This window comes from Limulus polyphemus, unplaced genomic scaffold, assembly GCF_000517525.1.
Source record: "Limulus polyphemus unplaced genomic scaffold, Limulus_polyphemus-2.1.2 Scaffold2705, whole genome shotgun sequence".
Taxonomy (NCBI): Eukaryota; Metazoa; Arthropoda; class Merostomata; order Xiphosura; family Limulidae; genus Limulus; species Limulus polyphemus.
The window spans coordinates 30,718-49,191 of NW_013668315.1; the positions used below are offsets into that span (position 1 = coordinate 30,718).

The 18,474-nt window shown below is 32.6% G+C and overlaps 1 protein-coding gene across 1 annotated transcript in view; it reads left to right on the forward strand.

Moving 5' to 3' along the window:
• The window catches only part of LOC106467681 (VPS9 domain-containing protein 1-like), a 78,557-nt gene that overhangs the window by 14,097 nt on the left and 45,986 nt on the right, over positions 1–18,474 (forward strand). Inside the window, exons 3-5 of the mRNA XM_022395888.1 lie at positions 3,201–3,408; positions 12,900–13,008; positions 13,462–13,524. Of these exons, the coding sequence (XP_022251596.1) occupies positions 3,201–3,408; positions 12,900–13,008; positions 13,462–13,524 (380 nt within the window). The remainder of the gene's footprint in view (positions 1–3,200; positions 3,409–12,899; positions 13,009–13,461; positions 13,525–18,474) is intronic.

An 18,474-nucleotide genomic window follows, 5' to 3' on the forward strand; every position in this document is an offset into this window, starting at 1 on the left:
GCCATCATAGTTTTTAAGGCTAAAGTCACCTGAACGAAATTTGCTGAACCATTGTTGACACTTACGAATGATTAGAGTATACTAAACTTTACACATTATATAGGCTACATTAACGTGATGTTTAGGCAGTTCGTTTAACTATTATATGTGATGTAAGTTTTTGGAGGGGTGGTTAATGAAAGTGTTCCAAAACGTGACATTAATTTCTTGATGACTTAATATATCTAACAACTCTTAAAATGTCCAGGTATGGTGGTTTGACCAACCAGGTGCATCTCTTTAACTCACCTTTTGTAATATTTGTTATATTATATTGCAAAAAAACTACTTGATGAAATATTTTAAAACTTCAGATGAACTTTGTAACATTTTATTTTTATATGTGATATTTTTATAAATTTGGAGCTTTGAAAATATGAAAAAGATTTCAGTATAAAATGTTTGTTTTTAAGAAAAAATTAAAAATGCTTACCTTTTTTGTAGATTTAAATGTCTGATTCTTATGTTTTTTTACATTTTTCGAAACCTTCTTATAATGTTTTATAAAATTTACAATTTTATCATTGTTTTGATTTTAAAAACATTTCACATAGTTTCACTGTCTATGGTAACTGGCATAAAATAAAAACAACTTATTTATTATACCAAAATTATGAACAAGCTGACTTTTGTTTTGTTTATTAATCAGAAGGTTTTATTTAATATATATAATGCCATTTGCACTCATATGAATTAATTTTTGTTTTTCTTACTTTTTAGGGATTTTCTTTGCTCATTCAAGCAGTTGCTTGGGCCAATAAGGCCTAATGTAAACACAGCCTAACAAAGAGTAGCCTTGTTGGCAAAATAAAACTTCATATGGTCAAATATAAAGTGATTTAACTAAGCATACTTCATATTGTTCTATAAAAAACATTTCCTATCATTGCATCATCATCATCATCAGGACTGTAATTGTGGTTGAAGTTGTTCACAAGCACCTTTTCTAATATCAACATATCGCAAAGCTAAGCTTTTGTCACCTTTTCAAATCTCTGGATTAATCTCCACTGAAGTGGAAGCCTTGCTGGCCTATACTGTTGAAAAAAATGGAAAAAGAGCTTTTATTATGTGTTTGAATCATAGCTTATGGTTTCTCAAAGCTGAGATATAGGCAATAATATTAAACTATGACAACTGAGGTTGACAAACTGTGATGAACTAAGATCAATAAAACTATTTTAACTTTCCTCCTAGAAGGCTATTCATGGCAAATTTTTACATAAACTGTTTTATTTTGAGCATGATGAAATCAACCAAAAATTAATAATTTTTTATGTGTTAATGTATAAAATTAAATTAATAAAACTATTTTTATTAAATAAGTTGAAATTTTGCCCTCATTGCAGGACGCACCCATCTTGGCACTATAGAGTTAATTTTCAACAGAAGCATGAACCAATTTATACATTGTTTCAAATGTTTTATATCAATTTTTTATTAAAAAACTTTTTGATTGAGGGGTGACCTGTATTGGCAAAAAGGCTTTTTTCTTATTTTCAAATGATAAATGTTTGATGAATATAAACTGTTATTGCATGTTAAGTTATAGAATACAATGAGTTCAAGTGACTGAAATCAGTAACATTTTAACATAGGGAATGAAAGTATAAGATAGTGAATTCTACTTTTATCTTATTATGATTTTGTTTACCATTCATTATTCTATTAGTTGTTTAGTTCAACTATGATTTTTAGTTATGTTAAAGCACTAACTCACCTTTTGGCTAGAACATGTTTAATTTGGGTATGTTTGTATTATGAAACCTACACAAGCTTACCGTAGCGGTGGCATTCAGATATTAATTTTATGAAAGGTTATGTAAATTATTTAGTCTTATGAGATGTAACCTTGTGGTCTAACCACTGAATAAAAAGTTTGCCTTGATCTTAAACTAGTTAGTTCATGAGATATAGCTAAAACAAATTATTGCTGATTGTTATTTAATATTGTTATTGATCTTGTAGTGGATTAATTTTGGAATATTGTGTTCTTTCAAAATTAAATTTTTTCCTCTTCTGGTTTTTTTTCTAATTCTATTAATTATTGAAATGATTCATAACATTGATATCTATGTTGTGTTGTTCATTAATGTTAGTATCAAATCCTGGCTATGCACTTAACTTGTTTTTTTTAAGTGATAAAGTTTGTATTCCATTTGTTTGAAAGTTTTGTTGTGGATTTCTGTGGTTGTTAAAGTTTATTAAATTCTTTTGTTGTATGACATTGATTGTAGTGGTGTTTTGTTTTTGTCTGTTGCAAAAGTACTTTGATTCTGGAGTGGCATAACCCTTGAGGGGCACCTTTTGCATTTTTGCTGATTTTTCAAAAGCAAATGTCAACTTAAATTGAGCCAGTAAGAATACTGGCAACTGCAATATGCACTATACTTTTAGGCCCTACATGCTGTTTTACTCATTTTATTTATTTTTTGTATTATAGGTTTTATCTTTTGAATAGGGTCACTTTACTACTTTGCAAAAAAGTAACTTTATGTATCCCCAGTGCTCCCCTCCCATTTTAACATGTTATAGTTCATAAGATGGATCCTGAGTACATCCCACTCTGTACTAGAACTATTTGTTTTGCAACATCTATGACTTTCAAACTTGGAGTTTAGGTTAACTTTCACCTTACTTCCATAAATTTTAGTTTCTATGATTAGTGTGATTGCCTTGTTACACATTTAATTTTTCCCATGTAATTATTCTTGAAACTTAAGCCTTAGTTATTGTTAACGAAGTCTGTATAAGAAATTCATTGTTTTGTATATGTTCTTCATAATTGTTTCACTTCCTGAATGCCCCCCAGGAACTGGTGGGCACAGTACAGATAGCCCATTGTGAAGCTTTGTGCTTAACTACAAACAAACAGAAGTAGAAATTTCCAGTTTTGTACTGTCCATTATCCTTGGAACATATCTGTCTGAATTGTGGTATTTGTCTACTTGTGTTCAAGAAAAATTTTTTTTGTATTCAGTCTCCTCTTTTAATTTTTTTTTCCTACTGTAAACTTTGAATTGCTTTTTAGTAATATTTGAACTATTTAGTGAGAAATGTTCCTGTCGTAAATGCATGTTAAAAAATACAGTATATAATTGTGGAGCAGAAACAAATAACATGAATTACTGTTTTGTGATTTTAGTTTTTCTTATAATTAGGTACTGATTCACTTGGTGACACAGTGGATGATCAGAAGCTATGTGATCCAAATAATGAAAAACCCAAACTTGGAATCCAAACTCTCTTTATAGAGAGAAGTTCTGAAAGTTGTGAAGCATTCAGACCTACAAGTGAAGCACAAAATAGTGCAACTTTGCAACTGGAAAACAATGAAATGTCAAGTTTCATCCTGCCAACATGGCCTAGGTGAGAAACATTGAAATTTAACATACCATATAGGATAGCTTTTAGTTGTATCAAAGTTGTATAAATATGTATAGCTTGCAGTAAATTAGCCTTGAATCAGTAGTTATATTAACATTTTGCATTCAAGTATGGCTCTTTTGTGCAATTCATGATCTTTTACAGTGTCACTTTCAAAATTTAATTAAACAACTTTATTGTCAGTCTATGTCAATAAACTTTGCATTGAAATGTAGTTTATAATTCAAATGCCTATATTACTTGAGTTTTAGTTTCTTAATTTGAAAAAGAAATATTAAATAGTTTTCATTTTGCTGTGACTTGAAGCATCTGAGCTGCGATTTCTCTTCTTCAGTATTTTGTAACTTCAAAAATACACTGCTGTAGTTTCAAATGAGTTAGAAACACAAACTAAATATAAATACAAGCATGAAACTAAAATCTGCATTTTCTACCTTCCTGATTTGATGAGAAATCAATAAATTTCTTAAACTCACTTGTGTAACCACCACTCCTCTCTCTCTACCATCAAGAAGAGCAGATTTTCCTGTACATAAGACTTATTACAGTTTTTGGATTTTGGCACACATAAGTATAGAGTCAATTGCGGTTTCTTTATCTGTGGTCATTGTTATCATAATTTGAACAGCTTATAGAAATAAGGGATTCAATTTGCAGACAAAAGTGAGGCTGTAGCAGGCTGTTGTATTATGAATAATGCTGTATGGATGCAAAACTTGGGTGTTGTCTATGGTAACTTCAAAAAAGGTGGAAGCTGCCCACCATAGATGGTTAAGGAAAATTTTGTATATATCACGGACGGATAAGATTTACAAATGAGAAAATTGTTAGGAGGACTGAGCAGTGACCTATTACATCAGTCATCAAAAATAGAGATGACTAAATTCAACTGGCTTAGACATGTGTACGGTATGGCAGTGGATAGAAGAACATAGCAGACATTTTTGTGGCTGCCAAAAGGTGGGAAATACGAGAGTGTAATACCACAGTTGAGCTGGAAGATAAACTGTTCAGAAGAACTTGGAATCTACTAGAACAATATGGGAGAAACTACAACAAATTGCACAAAATAGGAACAAATGGAAATGTTGGGTTGCCTAATGTGTCTGAACTGTATAGCTAATTGAATTTTTTAAACTATTTATAGCTTACTTAGAAAGCTAGAAAAATTACAGCTCTTTAGGGGTGTTCTCTTCTAGTGAATGTGGTATCTTTTTGTGTTCCAAAATGCATATTTGAGAACAACACAAATTATTTTCTGGACATCCAAATTTGTGAGATTTAGGGGAAAATAGCTTTATAGACAATTTTATATTGCTGTATATATTTTTACAAAAGTAACTAATATGTAAAAATTAGATACTTCTCAACTTTGCCTAATGAAACTTTAGTAAAATATAGCTGAAGTCTAAGCATAGTGTGTCGTATTTCATTTGCTGTTTATGGTAGGTCTATCAAAAACAGCTAATGGACTCACTGATTTATTGCTTTTGATTGGAGGATTACTGATATAGTAGGTGCAAAGTATAGCAGTTAAACCATAAGATTAAAAGAAAATGTGAAAAGGCTAACATATGAAAATTATAAGTAATTTGGAACTTTCTGATGAATACTACAATCAGTTTACAGGAAAAAATGGCATTATGTATTTTATTTCATATCTTGCAACTTTTCATTTCCATGTACATTAGTGATTTCTTCAAAATTAATGTTAAGGTAGAGAAAATAAGAGATAAAATATGAAGTTGTAATGAGAAAACCTTTTTTAAGGATTTGTATGTTCATATCCAATCTTTATTTTACTGAAAATTTGTGTTTTGTGTACAATAGACTTTTAATGTTTACTAAAAGCTTGCCACATTTCATAAAGATACATTTACTAAATTCAGAGTTTTAGTAAACATTAGTATGTATAGCTTTACAGATCTAGAGTTAGTCTGTGTGAATAAGCCTGTGAGGTGATGTTTTTTTTACTACTTACTAATTTGTTTATTTTCATCACTTACTTCTCTTAAAATCTAGAATAAATCCCAAAGGACAGCATACAACTTTAAGCATTCAAATATTGTGTTTTTTCTTCAGATAATTTGAAGACTCGTAGTCTTCATCTCTGTAGTGTATTACAAAGACTGAGTATCACAGTGATTATAGTGCTCGACCATCACGTGGAAGTCTCGTGTTCAAATCCCAGTTGAATTGGGATTTTATGTTAATATTTTATTATTATATTTATTTTTCATATATTTATTACCAAGCTCTTTGAATATTCAGAAAAATATGCATGCAATTATGGATTAAATATGGGATGATATCATAAACATGAGTGACTGTGTAAAAAAACAACTTAAGTATCTATTCAATGCAATAGATGATGCTACTTTTTCACCTTCAATAAGAGATTTTTAAAAATTTTGTAAAAGAATTTATAACCATTTTTATGGAAAGTTATACTTTTGTGAAATTACCTGTCACCTTAAAATTCATTGCCTTTTTCATCACAATTAATAAATTGCAGGGTCAGACAATTGATCATATAGGAATATTTCTTCGAGAATCAATTTTTAACATGTTTCAGTCTATAAGGCTTTATTAAGAAGAAGATTTGAACATAACGTAAAAATATATAAAAGTCAAAGTTATAATAAAGGACTTACAGGAGATGACCAAATATGCACAACCTGTTATCACTCTTAACAGATCTCAATTTTTGTGGATTCGCTTGACTCTTACTTGGTTCAGAGTTGGCTTTTCATCATGAACCTGAATATACCAGCAAGAATTTAGACACTGTTTCCTGCTCCTTCTTTCACTAGGGCTGCCTCTACTTAGGGCTTACCTGATCAGCCACTTTCTGCCCCTTTTGTGCAGTTAGTTATGTGAGTATCTAAAGTTTTGGGGATTAACCCCGTTGCTTTTGAGTCTACCCCTGCCTTATTGTCAGATAGACCTTGGGGGGATTACTTAGTTCATTCAGGGAGGTTTTCAATGCAATTACGAGAGGGTATCGCTATGCCTTGCCCCCCTCATTTATCAGAATAACTTGCCCTAGCTTATCATCGTCAGGATCAAGTATATTTGGACACTCAACAGTTGGATCTGTTGTTGGATTTATTGGGTTCCAGGTTAGAACCTGTTATCACTGTTAACACATCTCACTTTTTGCGGATTCATTTGACTCTTACTATTGTATTGCGATACTTCTCTTCCCTTCATCTTTTGTCTGCAGCATATCAATGCTCTCATCATCAATTTGATGATGAACTGGGACCCTTACTGGTTACCACTATGGCTTCTTTGTTCTCTTCAAGCCTTTCCTCGGTGTCATGGTTGGTCTGGTTGAGTCAAGATGCCTTGTTGGAGGGTATTTGTTTGCTGTCCACTGCTCTTCATGATTTATGGGAGGCACCTTTTCTTCAGCCTTACTTGTTGCCAGAGTCCTGGAAACTTTAGTAGCTCAATTTGATGCAGCTTGTTTGCAATCTTTTTTATCGTTGTTGGCTGCTCGCTTCTCTTCTACTCCAGTGGGTAATTCTGGAAGATCGACCATTCCCATCTTATGGCCCCTACCTCGACACCTCGTCATGTTAGTTTACAGAATCGATTCTGTCTGTATTCTTGGGGATCTTTGGACAGGTCAGGTCAGTGACTACCCATCTTCACCAGATCCTGTGGGAGGACAGTTACATCTGTTTCACCATATTTGGCATTCATTCACCATCGATTCTTGGGTTCTCAGAGTGCTGGATATGGGTTTCAAGATTCAGTTTACTTCTCCCCCTCCATTGTCCTCCCATCTGGTTGTCATTTCTCTTCATTCAGGCCTCAGACGTGCAGACCTTTGTCCTGGACCATTCAGGAGTTGTTAAACAAATGAGCCATCATGAAGATTAATCCCATTCATCCAGGATTCTATTCTCATCTGTTTCTGGTGCCCAAGAAAACTGGAGATTGGCATCCTATCATCGATCTGTCTCGACTCAATCACCTTCCCACTGTGGCTGTGTTGACTACCTCTGCTAGATTTTAACAAGGAGGTGAGTAACTTTCTTACCTGGACTTACAGCTTTTTCTTTTTTCTTCTAGGGTCCCTCTATATTTCTGTTGGATGAGTGTTGCCCAGTTAGGTATGCTTGTATTTTTTCATTTCTGCACTAGCAACCTTTATATCGGTTCATGGGCTCCATCTAGACACAATTTTGGATGGTAGTATTATCTCACAATACAAATCCAATGGACCACTACTCATGGACTATCATGAGTAAAGCTAAAGGGGAATTTGGCAGTCCCTGCTGATCTTTGAGCTGACTTAGTCGAGATCGGTTTGCTTTTAAAACTTGGGAAACGTGGTTCACCTGTTGCACTGTCTCCAGAGGCCTGTTCCTTGGCACTCCCCATCATGTACATGCCACCACCACCCCAATTCTACTAATAGAGCTATGGAGTCCTTACCACACTCAGTTCCTAGTCGCTGTGGTGGTGGACAGAGGATTTTCCATTTTTCTTCTGAGTGGTGAGTTTTCTCCAATCTCGGAGAAGAGGGCAAAGTTGGGGACCCTCCTACCCAGGTTCCTGGTTATTTTTCCCAGATGTTGGTAGGAGCAGGACTAACCAACGTGGGAGCCTACTCGTAAAACCAGTCCAGAATTGAAGCTTAGCTATCCAGTGAGGGTGAGCTTGGACCTTCTTATGAACATGGTCAGGTCTTAGGTTGTTCATACAGGAGGTCCACTATCTCTTCCTAAATCTATACGTGATGCGGTCCAATCTTAGGCCCTTGATGCACCAGTGTTCCACGTCTACTCCATAATTCCATGGGTAAGTGGAATTCTCCTTGCTCACTTCTTTGGGGAGTGAAGATGACTGTTTGTCAATCCAGTCTGGATGAGTTCTGGACCTTGGGTGGAGTATGGCATATATGATCCCATCAATCCAAGCGTGGGATGTTGCCTTTTGGACTTCTTCAAGTTGAACAGAAGCATTGTCCACTTTGGTGTTGCTTTCTTTCTTTAATAAATCCGGTAATTCGAAATGCATCATTCCATGGCTGCAGGTGTGGATCCTATCACAAAAATATATATAAATTTGCAGTCCAACTGCCCTGGCCACCAACGTGAGATATGGGTACCATGACCCCTTAAATCCAGCCCGAGTCGGAGAATCTTGGCTGCATGGTTGGGGCTGGCCTATCATAATATTCCACCATTTTCACTTTTCAGTAGTTCTGGATGAAGATCATACCTTTTCTGGATGTAGTGCGGTTTTCCCCACTTGAGTACCACTTGTCGTGGTACACCTTTGTTTTTTGCAGACCTTTTCTGTATAAACTATGCCCTCACCAGCCCCTCTACCTTCTCAATGTGAGATTCTAACTATAAGTGGCAGCAGAGGTATGTATGTTTTGAAAGTTATCATTTTCCTAATCTGAAAATGTATTTTCAAACATACTTACCTCCCCTGACACTCTTCCTCCTTTCCTCCCCACTAAGAGCCGGGTTAGTGACTGGGATGGGGTAAGTCTAGAAAAAGTGATTATATTGTCTGCATACAGTGCTTATATAAAGTACCTACAAAGAGGGCGTGTGAGGGTCGGTGTAAAGTTTTGCAAATTAGATATTGCCGAGGGCAGTTGAGTGGGGTATAAAAGACTGGAGCAAATGAACACAATGTTTAGATGGCAAAGAACAATGGAAGATGGAGATCAAGAAATAGGTATAAGCTACATTAATTTTGATTTTCAGAAGAAAATAAATATTTACCATCACATGATGTTATGAGTCTAATATGAAAGCATGTGAAAGCAGTATTTTTTACCAATACTTCAAAATAAGAAATGATAAGTTTGGCATTTCCAGTGTTTAACAAAAACAATATTACTTCTTTAGTATCGAGCAGATTTGTTTAGCTTTTAATTCTGTTAAACTTGTACTGCACTGATGGAAACATAACTTTGTTTAAAAGTAGGACTATAATAAGTAAAAACTAGCAAGCAATGCGAGATGAGGAGAATTTTTTGTTAACAAAATATTCAAGGTGTGGCAGCATGTTCTCCCCTTTTGTTTCTCTGGTTAAGTAACTATGATTGTAAACTTTGAGACTAAAGATTGGTGGTAAAAATCAATAAATGTTATGTTTTCTATTTCTCTCATTGTGAACCCATTGGAGAAAATATTTGAAGTAATAATTGACTTTTCAGATGTCATTAAGTTTGAGTTTCTTCGTGCCCTTTTTTCAGCTTATTGTTAAATTGTCCTTTTATATCTTCATATATGGTATCTGTGTCTGTGTGTGTAGTCAAAGTTTATAAATATGATTTAGGGGAAACAAAAATAACTTATTTCAGAAAAACTAGATAGATACTTCAATTCTTTATTTAATGTAAGCACTTTCTTCCAAGAAAAGTTAAATTCATTATTGGTGTTCATGATTATCATTCCATATCTGTTATCTGCATGTTTGGAAGATAGACTAAACTAACCTTTAGAAGAGTTTATTTAATAAGCACAACTTGAACTTCTGTACTATCAAGTTTTTTTGCATATTTCATTACACTTGATAGGAATTTTGTTGAATTGTGAATATTTTTCAAAAAATAAAAAAAAGACTCGTTATAGTTTTCAAGAGAAGTTTCTGGTATATTATTTTTCCTACTTCTTGGTTGTCCTGTCACATATAAAACTTTAAGACCTTTTTATATACATAACAAGCAAGTTGCTATTTTCTGTATTCAAGTCTCTCAACACTTATGAGTAGGTTTTCCATCAAAAATGGTATGAGTTTTGTCTAGGCTTTAACTCTCTTTGTATGGGCTCAGTAATTTTGACAGGCCTTTTAACTACCATGTAACCATGAAACTATATATACTGTAATTCTGAATATAGGTAGTGTATCTTTACAAAATTTGGTAAACTTTACAAGTTTGTTATAAAAATATTTGTTAATACAATATTTTGTCTAAAGATTTCTCTGTGAATTTACTGAGGAAGTCTGAATGAAAGATGGTTTTCATGCTAAGAATAAAAATTCTTTTCATGTATGTTTTTTTGTATTTCTCTTATATAACCTCCTGAACCTCCTAAATGAATATCAAAAAGTTTGTTTGGAAGAACTTTATACTTTATCTCTTATTTTCTCTACCTTAACACTAACTTTAGTGAAATCATCTTTAGCACAGGTTGAAAAATATAAAATAAATCAAAATTACATATTTTTTTCTTAGAATAACTACAAATTGTAACATAATTGATTTATCTTAGGAGCTTTAAGCCTCTAACTTTCCACAACTACTTTCATTTATTATTTTATTGGTCTTTGAACCATTTCAAAATACTACAACAAGCAATATATCACCCAGAGAGAGTGCAGAGAACTTATGCTAAACAATGTTTTGGAGTACAACCTGGAAAAGTGATCACACAAACTTTTTTTAATTTTTCAAATTTAAGGTTTCTTGTATAACCTAGTTACTTTTTAAAAAATATATAAACAGAATGAAAAATATACATAAAGACAAGAAATTGAGTATTTATCGTAACACTTATGCTGCTTGTAAGTCTTCTTTTTTCTTACTATATTTGTTGTCAAAAACCTAATTCATGTAGCTTTTAAATATACATGTCTTCTGATGAGTAAGCAGAAAGTTTACATGTTTACATTGCAAAAATACAAGATTTGATTCATCACAGTGGACAGAGTGCATATAGTCCATTGTGTAGCTTTGCAAAAAAAAAAAGAAACAACAACAACAATTAAATACACAATTTAGAACACAAATAAATATTTCAGCCAATAAGAAAAAGAATGTCCTAAATCTACTATAATTTATCTGGATTTCTAACTAAGCTATAAATAGGTTAAAAAATTTCATTGCTCTTCAGAGCACAGATTTCAGTCTATAAACATCAAGATCTTTACTTGCAAAATAGTAGCTTTCACCCAAAAATAAAATAGAATTTTGTCATGATATATTTATTGATATCTCAGAAAATAAAGGAGGTGAGAGGTTCTTATTTTATTTGTTGCACTGTTAATATATATGTTTTGTGTATGTAATTGGTGGATACTGTAGCCCATGTAAGGAAAGAAAATTTAAAAAGGAGACTTTTATGACTTTAATATGAATGACACTGGGAAGTGAAGAATGAGAATTTATTTAAATATTTCTTTTTGAAATTAAGAAATTTCAAACTTAGATAATATAAAAATTTGAATTCTGAAACTATATTCTAATGACAAGTATCCTGAAATACAATACTAATAAAGTAGTTTGATTATGTTTTGAACGTTACTCTGTAAAATGTTAATGACATGCACACTTTGACCCACCTCTCACCTGTATTATTATGACTTCTTTCCACTAAGATGAGATGTATAGAAATATTGCCCTACACACAATAACAATATTTTAAAAACCATTAACTCTTCAATTACCAATGAGGTCTATATGTACTTTATTTCTTTTTGAAATATGTTTTTCTGAACTATTTATGCAACAAATTGTTTGTAGGTCTGTCACTGTGTTGGTTTCAGGGTTCTTAATAATGTGCAAGTCACACAAAATACCATCAATACTGCATTTCCTTACTGCTTGGGTCACCTGTGTATTTTACATAGAAAATGAGTGATTTCACCTAAATTCTTGGTCAGCGTTGTAATTACAAAAACATGAAATTACTCAATATATAAAAGTCTCAACTGGTAGGTAATGGTGTATATACAAATTGGTAATTTGAGGGTTAAGTGTAGATTGGGTTTGTCATTGTATCTGAGTTTATTATAGAAAGGCTTGACTTTGTAAAAGTAAAATATACATATGAATAATATGTTGCAAAGAAAATAAACTTTAAAAGTTTGTTCTTGATTATTCATCTAAGGGTGATTGTTCAAACCAGCCTTTATGTGTTTGTTTTGGTTTCATTTGAGTGTCTAGTTTTCTTTCTAAGATGATTTTTTTTTATATGATGTACTAGTAAAACATAATCTTGTACTGTAGTGTGAGTTTTGGTTATGTGGTGGACCAACAAAGCATCACTTCATGCTGTAGGATGCTGACATTATTTATTGCTTAATTTTTTAATTTAATTTTTGAACATGCTTCTGTGTAATAAAAACTTGTATTTTTGACAAGTACCACTGTTATATAAATGATCAAAACTGTAGACTGTGTACTATGCAGGTTTGTTTGTCTTTTTTGTACTTTTTATTTCTGAAAACTAAAAGCTATATGAGGATAGAATATAAAAGATAAAAAAGACTAGTTCTCATGTTCCTAATAACTTGTGTATTGAGTTGTTGATTTTAGACAAACTTCACTAATGAAAAAAAAGCAATTTTGTTCATACAACTTGTAATGTATTATTAAAGTTTTATTTTGAATAATAAAAATTAAAACAGTATGTATATGTAACTTAAAAATAATGAATGTTACACATGTTATACATTTACAAATGATAAATTGTCAGAAATCTTAATATTAGAAAGAAGATGACCCCTTTAGAGAAGGCTCAGAGAGAAAACTTACTTCTACGTAAAGTCTTCCAGAGTCGGATGGCCAGAGCAGCTGATTCCCGGACTAAAGTTAATTTGGTAATAGCTATTACTGTGTTCTTGGGAATTTGGTTTGGTTAGAAAAATTTATGGGTGAGATTTCATAGAAATCATCCTGTCTAATACAAGTGGAAGATTTAAAACATATCACTTACAGCTGCTTAGTTGAGTTTGTAACTAGACCTGTGCATGATGATGTAGTGGCATTGCCAATAATTTCATTATCCAGAGATGATGTGTGCTTAACTGCTACTTCCTGTATGTTATGTTTGGACCATTAATCGAACTTGGTTCTCAGAGTTGTATTTGAGCATGTATCATATTTATTTGTTTTAAATATTGAATTAATTTTTAAGTTATATACCTTGACGTGTTTGAATTTTATCTTTTGTTTTATGATTTCACTTGCCTTCATATGATTATACTAATTAGTTTACAGTTTCAAACAGTTGTTTCAAAAGAGTTTTATTAAAAGATGATTGGTTTCTGTAGCACCTGGAATTGGAAAGACGACTGGCAGAAAATATGATGGTTGCTAGGAGAAAGCAGATTGTGGTATCCTTTACTTTAATTTTAAATTTTTTGGATATGTAACTACTATTTTCAAATAATTGTGATTTTGGATTCAGCTTTGGAAGGAAAATATTTTTCATCCATATTACACACTCTTCATTTCAAAATATAATATAACTAGAGTTTCTTGAATTTTAAAAATTGTAGGTCATAATTGCTTACTAATTTGTGATTATTTGAAAAGTGTGTTAGATTCTAATAAAGAATGCTAGTTTTTACAAAGGATAATTTTTGTAATTCCATCTATGGTTACACTGATGGCATAAATTGTTGTGTAGAATATTTTGACATAAATTTTCTACTTATAAGATATGATAAGTAGTTTGAAAAGCTATTGTGGTTTCTTAATTTTAGTCCATTAAATGTTTATAACCAAATAAAATGATGAAAGCAATTTTAGCTGGAAAAAAAAAATCTTCAATCTTTTTTTTTTTCAATTAATGTAATTTTGGTGAAACAAAAGCATTAAAAATACATAACCTGTTGTTGCCTAAAGTACGCAAAATGTAGTATATTTTTAATCCTGTTCCTCTATTATTCGGTAACTATTTAAAAAAATTGTGTGAATAAATCAGTGTTATTCAAAAAATTGTGTTAAGGCTACAATTTCATGAGAAGTATTAAATTCCTTTGGTTTGGAAGCATATTAACTTTAATAATAATAAGACTGAAAACCGTAATGTCATCTCACCCTTCACCTTCACTGTTTCTACAAAGTTGTCCTTTGTGAAATCAACATTGCATTTTTTTAGAAAGTCAAATGACTCTTCAAGTGTTATCCAGTTCTCTAGAATTGTACATTAGTCTCCCTCTTGAAAGACTTTTCTGGCCAGTGTCCACCCTTCATTCCCAGCCACTATATTTGAGTACAGATGCAGCTACACTGTTTACTACCCCATGTCAGTAACTACCCCAAGAATGCCACCACCAGCTAGTTTTATAAAATAAATTTAACAACTGTTTGTTGCTTGTGGCACCTACCTGTCAGTCTCATTGTTCATCATCCTAACTGAATACTGCAGTTTGCCTTGTCTAGGAAACGTCAATAGCAGTTAGAGTTGGGAAGATTCAAATCCAGAATATAGTGAAAGAAAGAGCAGAGATTTTGAAGAAGTGGGAGTGCTCAGACAGAAAGTACAGTAAGCCTAGGACAGTAAGCTATGAAGACATAGATAAGATTGTCTTGGAGTGGTTCACTATAGCCAGGGCTAAAACATCCCTGTTAGTGGCAGAATAATTCAAGAGAGAGTGTTGATGTATGTAGAAAATCTTTGTCATTTTGACTTTTCTGGTTGTAGTGGATGACTGGACAGGTGGAAGAAGTGCCACAATGTGTGCATTGCTACTCTGTCTGGAGAAGCTGCTGATGTAGACCTAGCTGTCTGAAGTCTATATGCATTGAATACAGGATTGAAGATGCAATAAATGCAGATGAGACTGGTCTTTTCTATAGAGCTTCCGTTACATCAATGGTTGTAAGAAAGAGATAAGAAGTCAAAGGACAGGATCAGTGTTTTGCTGGCATATTATGCAGCTGGAGAAAAGCTGACACTCTTTGTAATAGGGAACAGTGCTAAGCCTCATTGCTTCAAGGGTTTGGCTAGTTCACTCTGCTTCCCTGTCACACATGCCTCAAACAAAAGGCATGGATGACCAGCAAGTTATTACAGCAGTGGCTAGACAAGGTCAATAGCAAAATGAGAAATGAAGATCACTCTATTTTATTGTTTGTGGACAATTGTACTGCCCACCTGATGTTGACCGTAGTAATGAAAGCTTTTTTTTGCCACTGAACACCACATCCAAGCTTCAGCTAAGAGATTCTGGAATTATCCAGAATATGATAACATGGTGCAACATGTTTTATTTCACATGGATGAAGCCACATGTGTAACTGACTTGACCAAGAAGATAAATGTACTATACACTAATGTGTGGCTAAAGAGTGCATGGGAAAGCATACAATGTATGAGAATTCAGAAGTATTTTGCAAAATGGGATTTTTCAGGGGATCTGCCTGAAGATGATGAAGAAGACAATCCTAAAGTTGATGATGATCTTGTAGCCTTTGTGGAGAATTTTTATTTGACTTGGGAAGAGTATGCAAACTTTGATGCTGATACTGTCACCAACAAAACTATAGAGATGGACTGGGAGAAGAAGTGGCTGATGCCAGAAGCCAAACTTCTACCTCTTCTTCAGACGAGGAGGAAGAGGTTAACCAGTTGTCTCTGCAGGAGCAACTGTAGGATATTTGGAACAATTGAGGGACTTTGCAGTTGCTCATCAGAATTCCAAGTTACTGGAATATGTCGGCAAAAGCAAGGATGCCATTGAGAAGCCTCTGTGCAATTCAAAGTGAATCAAACAAACTCACAGATTATTATAATGTATGACATTTTATTTTCTCTCTTATTTTATTATGCATTGTGTTTACGTATGAACTGTACAATGTACAGCATTGTGATGTAGAATAAAATGTCCTTAAATACATACATTATAACAATTTATGTACAATACAGAAGTAATTACTGTACTCGTAACTTCTTCATTCATATAACCATGCCTTTCTATGAGTAGTCCAATCCTGAAGCTCCACCTCCCCTTAAGGAAAGACCACCCCTCTTGCCTCTTGAAAGACCACAATTAATGTAAACCATAGGGTAGTCTCCCAAGAGGGGGCCTACTGTGCTTACTTATGGGTAGACAATCATCTGGTAGTAGAGCTTAGGTTTTCCTCCACAGAACAAGGACATGTGAATTTGTAGATGACAAATGACTGCTTATTCTTTAGCAAGACATTCTTAACATGAAATGAACTCCTTATCTTCAAAAATGAATTAAAATACACAGTTTGTGTACTTACACAAAGGTTTTCATATTTAGTAGCATATACAATTACAAACTCTAATTGTTATTTACTTATTGTTATATTTTTACTACATACTAACTAGTTTATATTGTACTTTTTGGCTGATATTATTTTGCTGTCTGAAAAATGGTAATGGCTGGAATTTGATCCTGGATCTTCTTGACAGAAAGGATGATGTGATATTCACTTCCCCAGGACTTCTCCCAATAAGACTTGAAACAAATAAATAGTTAGAATGCTTTCAAAAGTAGTATGTAGGTTTGCTGGCTACTGTGCTAGGTTGACTGATTGTGTTACTAGTTAAGTAGCTGAAGGAAGCTGCTTTTATCAATCTTTTTTCTCATTTGTGTTTTATTCTGTTTTATTGTATAGTCTTCTTTGGCATGATAGGTTATTGCAGATAGATTGGTATTACAGAATCTGTTAGGCTCCACAGTTCTAACTTTTGTTGGTCTTTTTATTTCATATAATATATTGTAAATTATGCTTCAGTTTTCCATTGGATCTTTAGGTGATTTTAGTGGGTATTAACTGTGGTCGTATTGTGTTGTGGCTTCTGAATACGGTTCTAACTTTATACTGTTTACATATCCTCTGTATGTTTTCAGAAATCTTTGACATAGAGAAATATGACTGAAATGGTTAATTTGTTCATGCTTGATCTTGACGTTTACTTTCTTTATTTTCTTCAGGTATTCAGGATTCTATTGTCAAGGAAGGTTGTAGTGATATGTTTTTTTCCTCCATAAAATTTCATTGTTACAAGTCTTGTTTATACTAGAAAATTAGGCTGTCTATGACATCAGTTTTTACACTTTAGAGTGGGTTGATTTATAGTTGCAGTTTTTATCAGTATTTCTGGTTTTTCTATAAACTCCTGTGGTATATTAGCCATATGTTTTGATAACTGTCATGTCTACAAATGGGAGTTTATCATCTTTTATATCCATTGTGACTTGTATCATTGGATACTGTCTGTTCAGGTGATTTTTAAATTCCAGATTCTTGTATAAAAAGTGTGAAAGCTTCAACTATAATATTTTTTTGTTTGCAGTACATTTATCACAGACCTAGCTCCCTTTCATCCAATCTGTGTATTGTAATTTCTAAATTTTAGCTATTACACCAGAAAGTTTTTCTTGATCACATGAATTCAAATAATTTAAGTATACCATGTTTTTTAATGATACATGAAGGTAAAAAATTAATATTGTTGGTTCTACTGCTTATTTATTTATGTTTTTGAAGTAATGACTTTAGAAGTTGCTTTTCACTTTACTAAAGCTGCTTGTAATTTTGAAAGTAAATAGTTTTATGGTGGACTTTGCCTCCGTTATGATGTTTGGGATTAGCAGGGACACTTTTTGGGGGGAAACAACTGTACATACTTAATGAAAGGAGTACAGAAGTAACTTTTATAAATATGATATAATAAAATAAATAGAATTTGTTTCAAAATTTCTTTCTCAAAGTGGGCTATCTTAAAACAACATAGTTATTTTTATTCTTTAAAATAAATGTGTATTTTGTTGGAATTAAATGGATACAAAACAAATAATATGGCAATGCAAACATAAAAATTGGCTTAAATATTTATTTCAAACTTCTCTTTATGGGTAGAAATTTACTTATTTAAAAAATGAATAAGATAAGAAAGAGAAATACCAGTGGGAATATATTTAGCCACAGAATTTATGTAACTAATAGAACTATCTTGTGTGAAACCTAGCTTTCAAATCCATTCTTACAGTCATACTATGTAACAACATCATATATTCCCAGTTTGCCTCTGAAGAAGAAAGGTCCACTTTTCGAAAGCGCTCAGGTTATAGGGTTTTTATTCATTTTTATCAAGACTTCTTGAACCACATGTTTTTCTAATGGCATGAATATATAACTATGTCACACAGTGGCTTTTATAGTTATTGTCATATCATGTATGAACATTGTATATAACTGTGTCATGTTGTGGTTTTCATTTCATTTTTGTTGTTAGTTTACCAAAAAAAGTAAATTTAGGTTCAAAAATATTTGATAGATATTGTGCATTATGTTAAGCA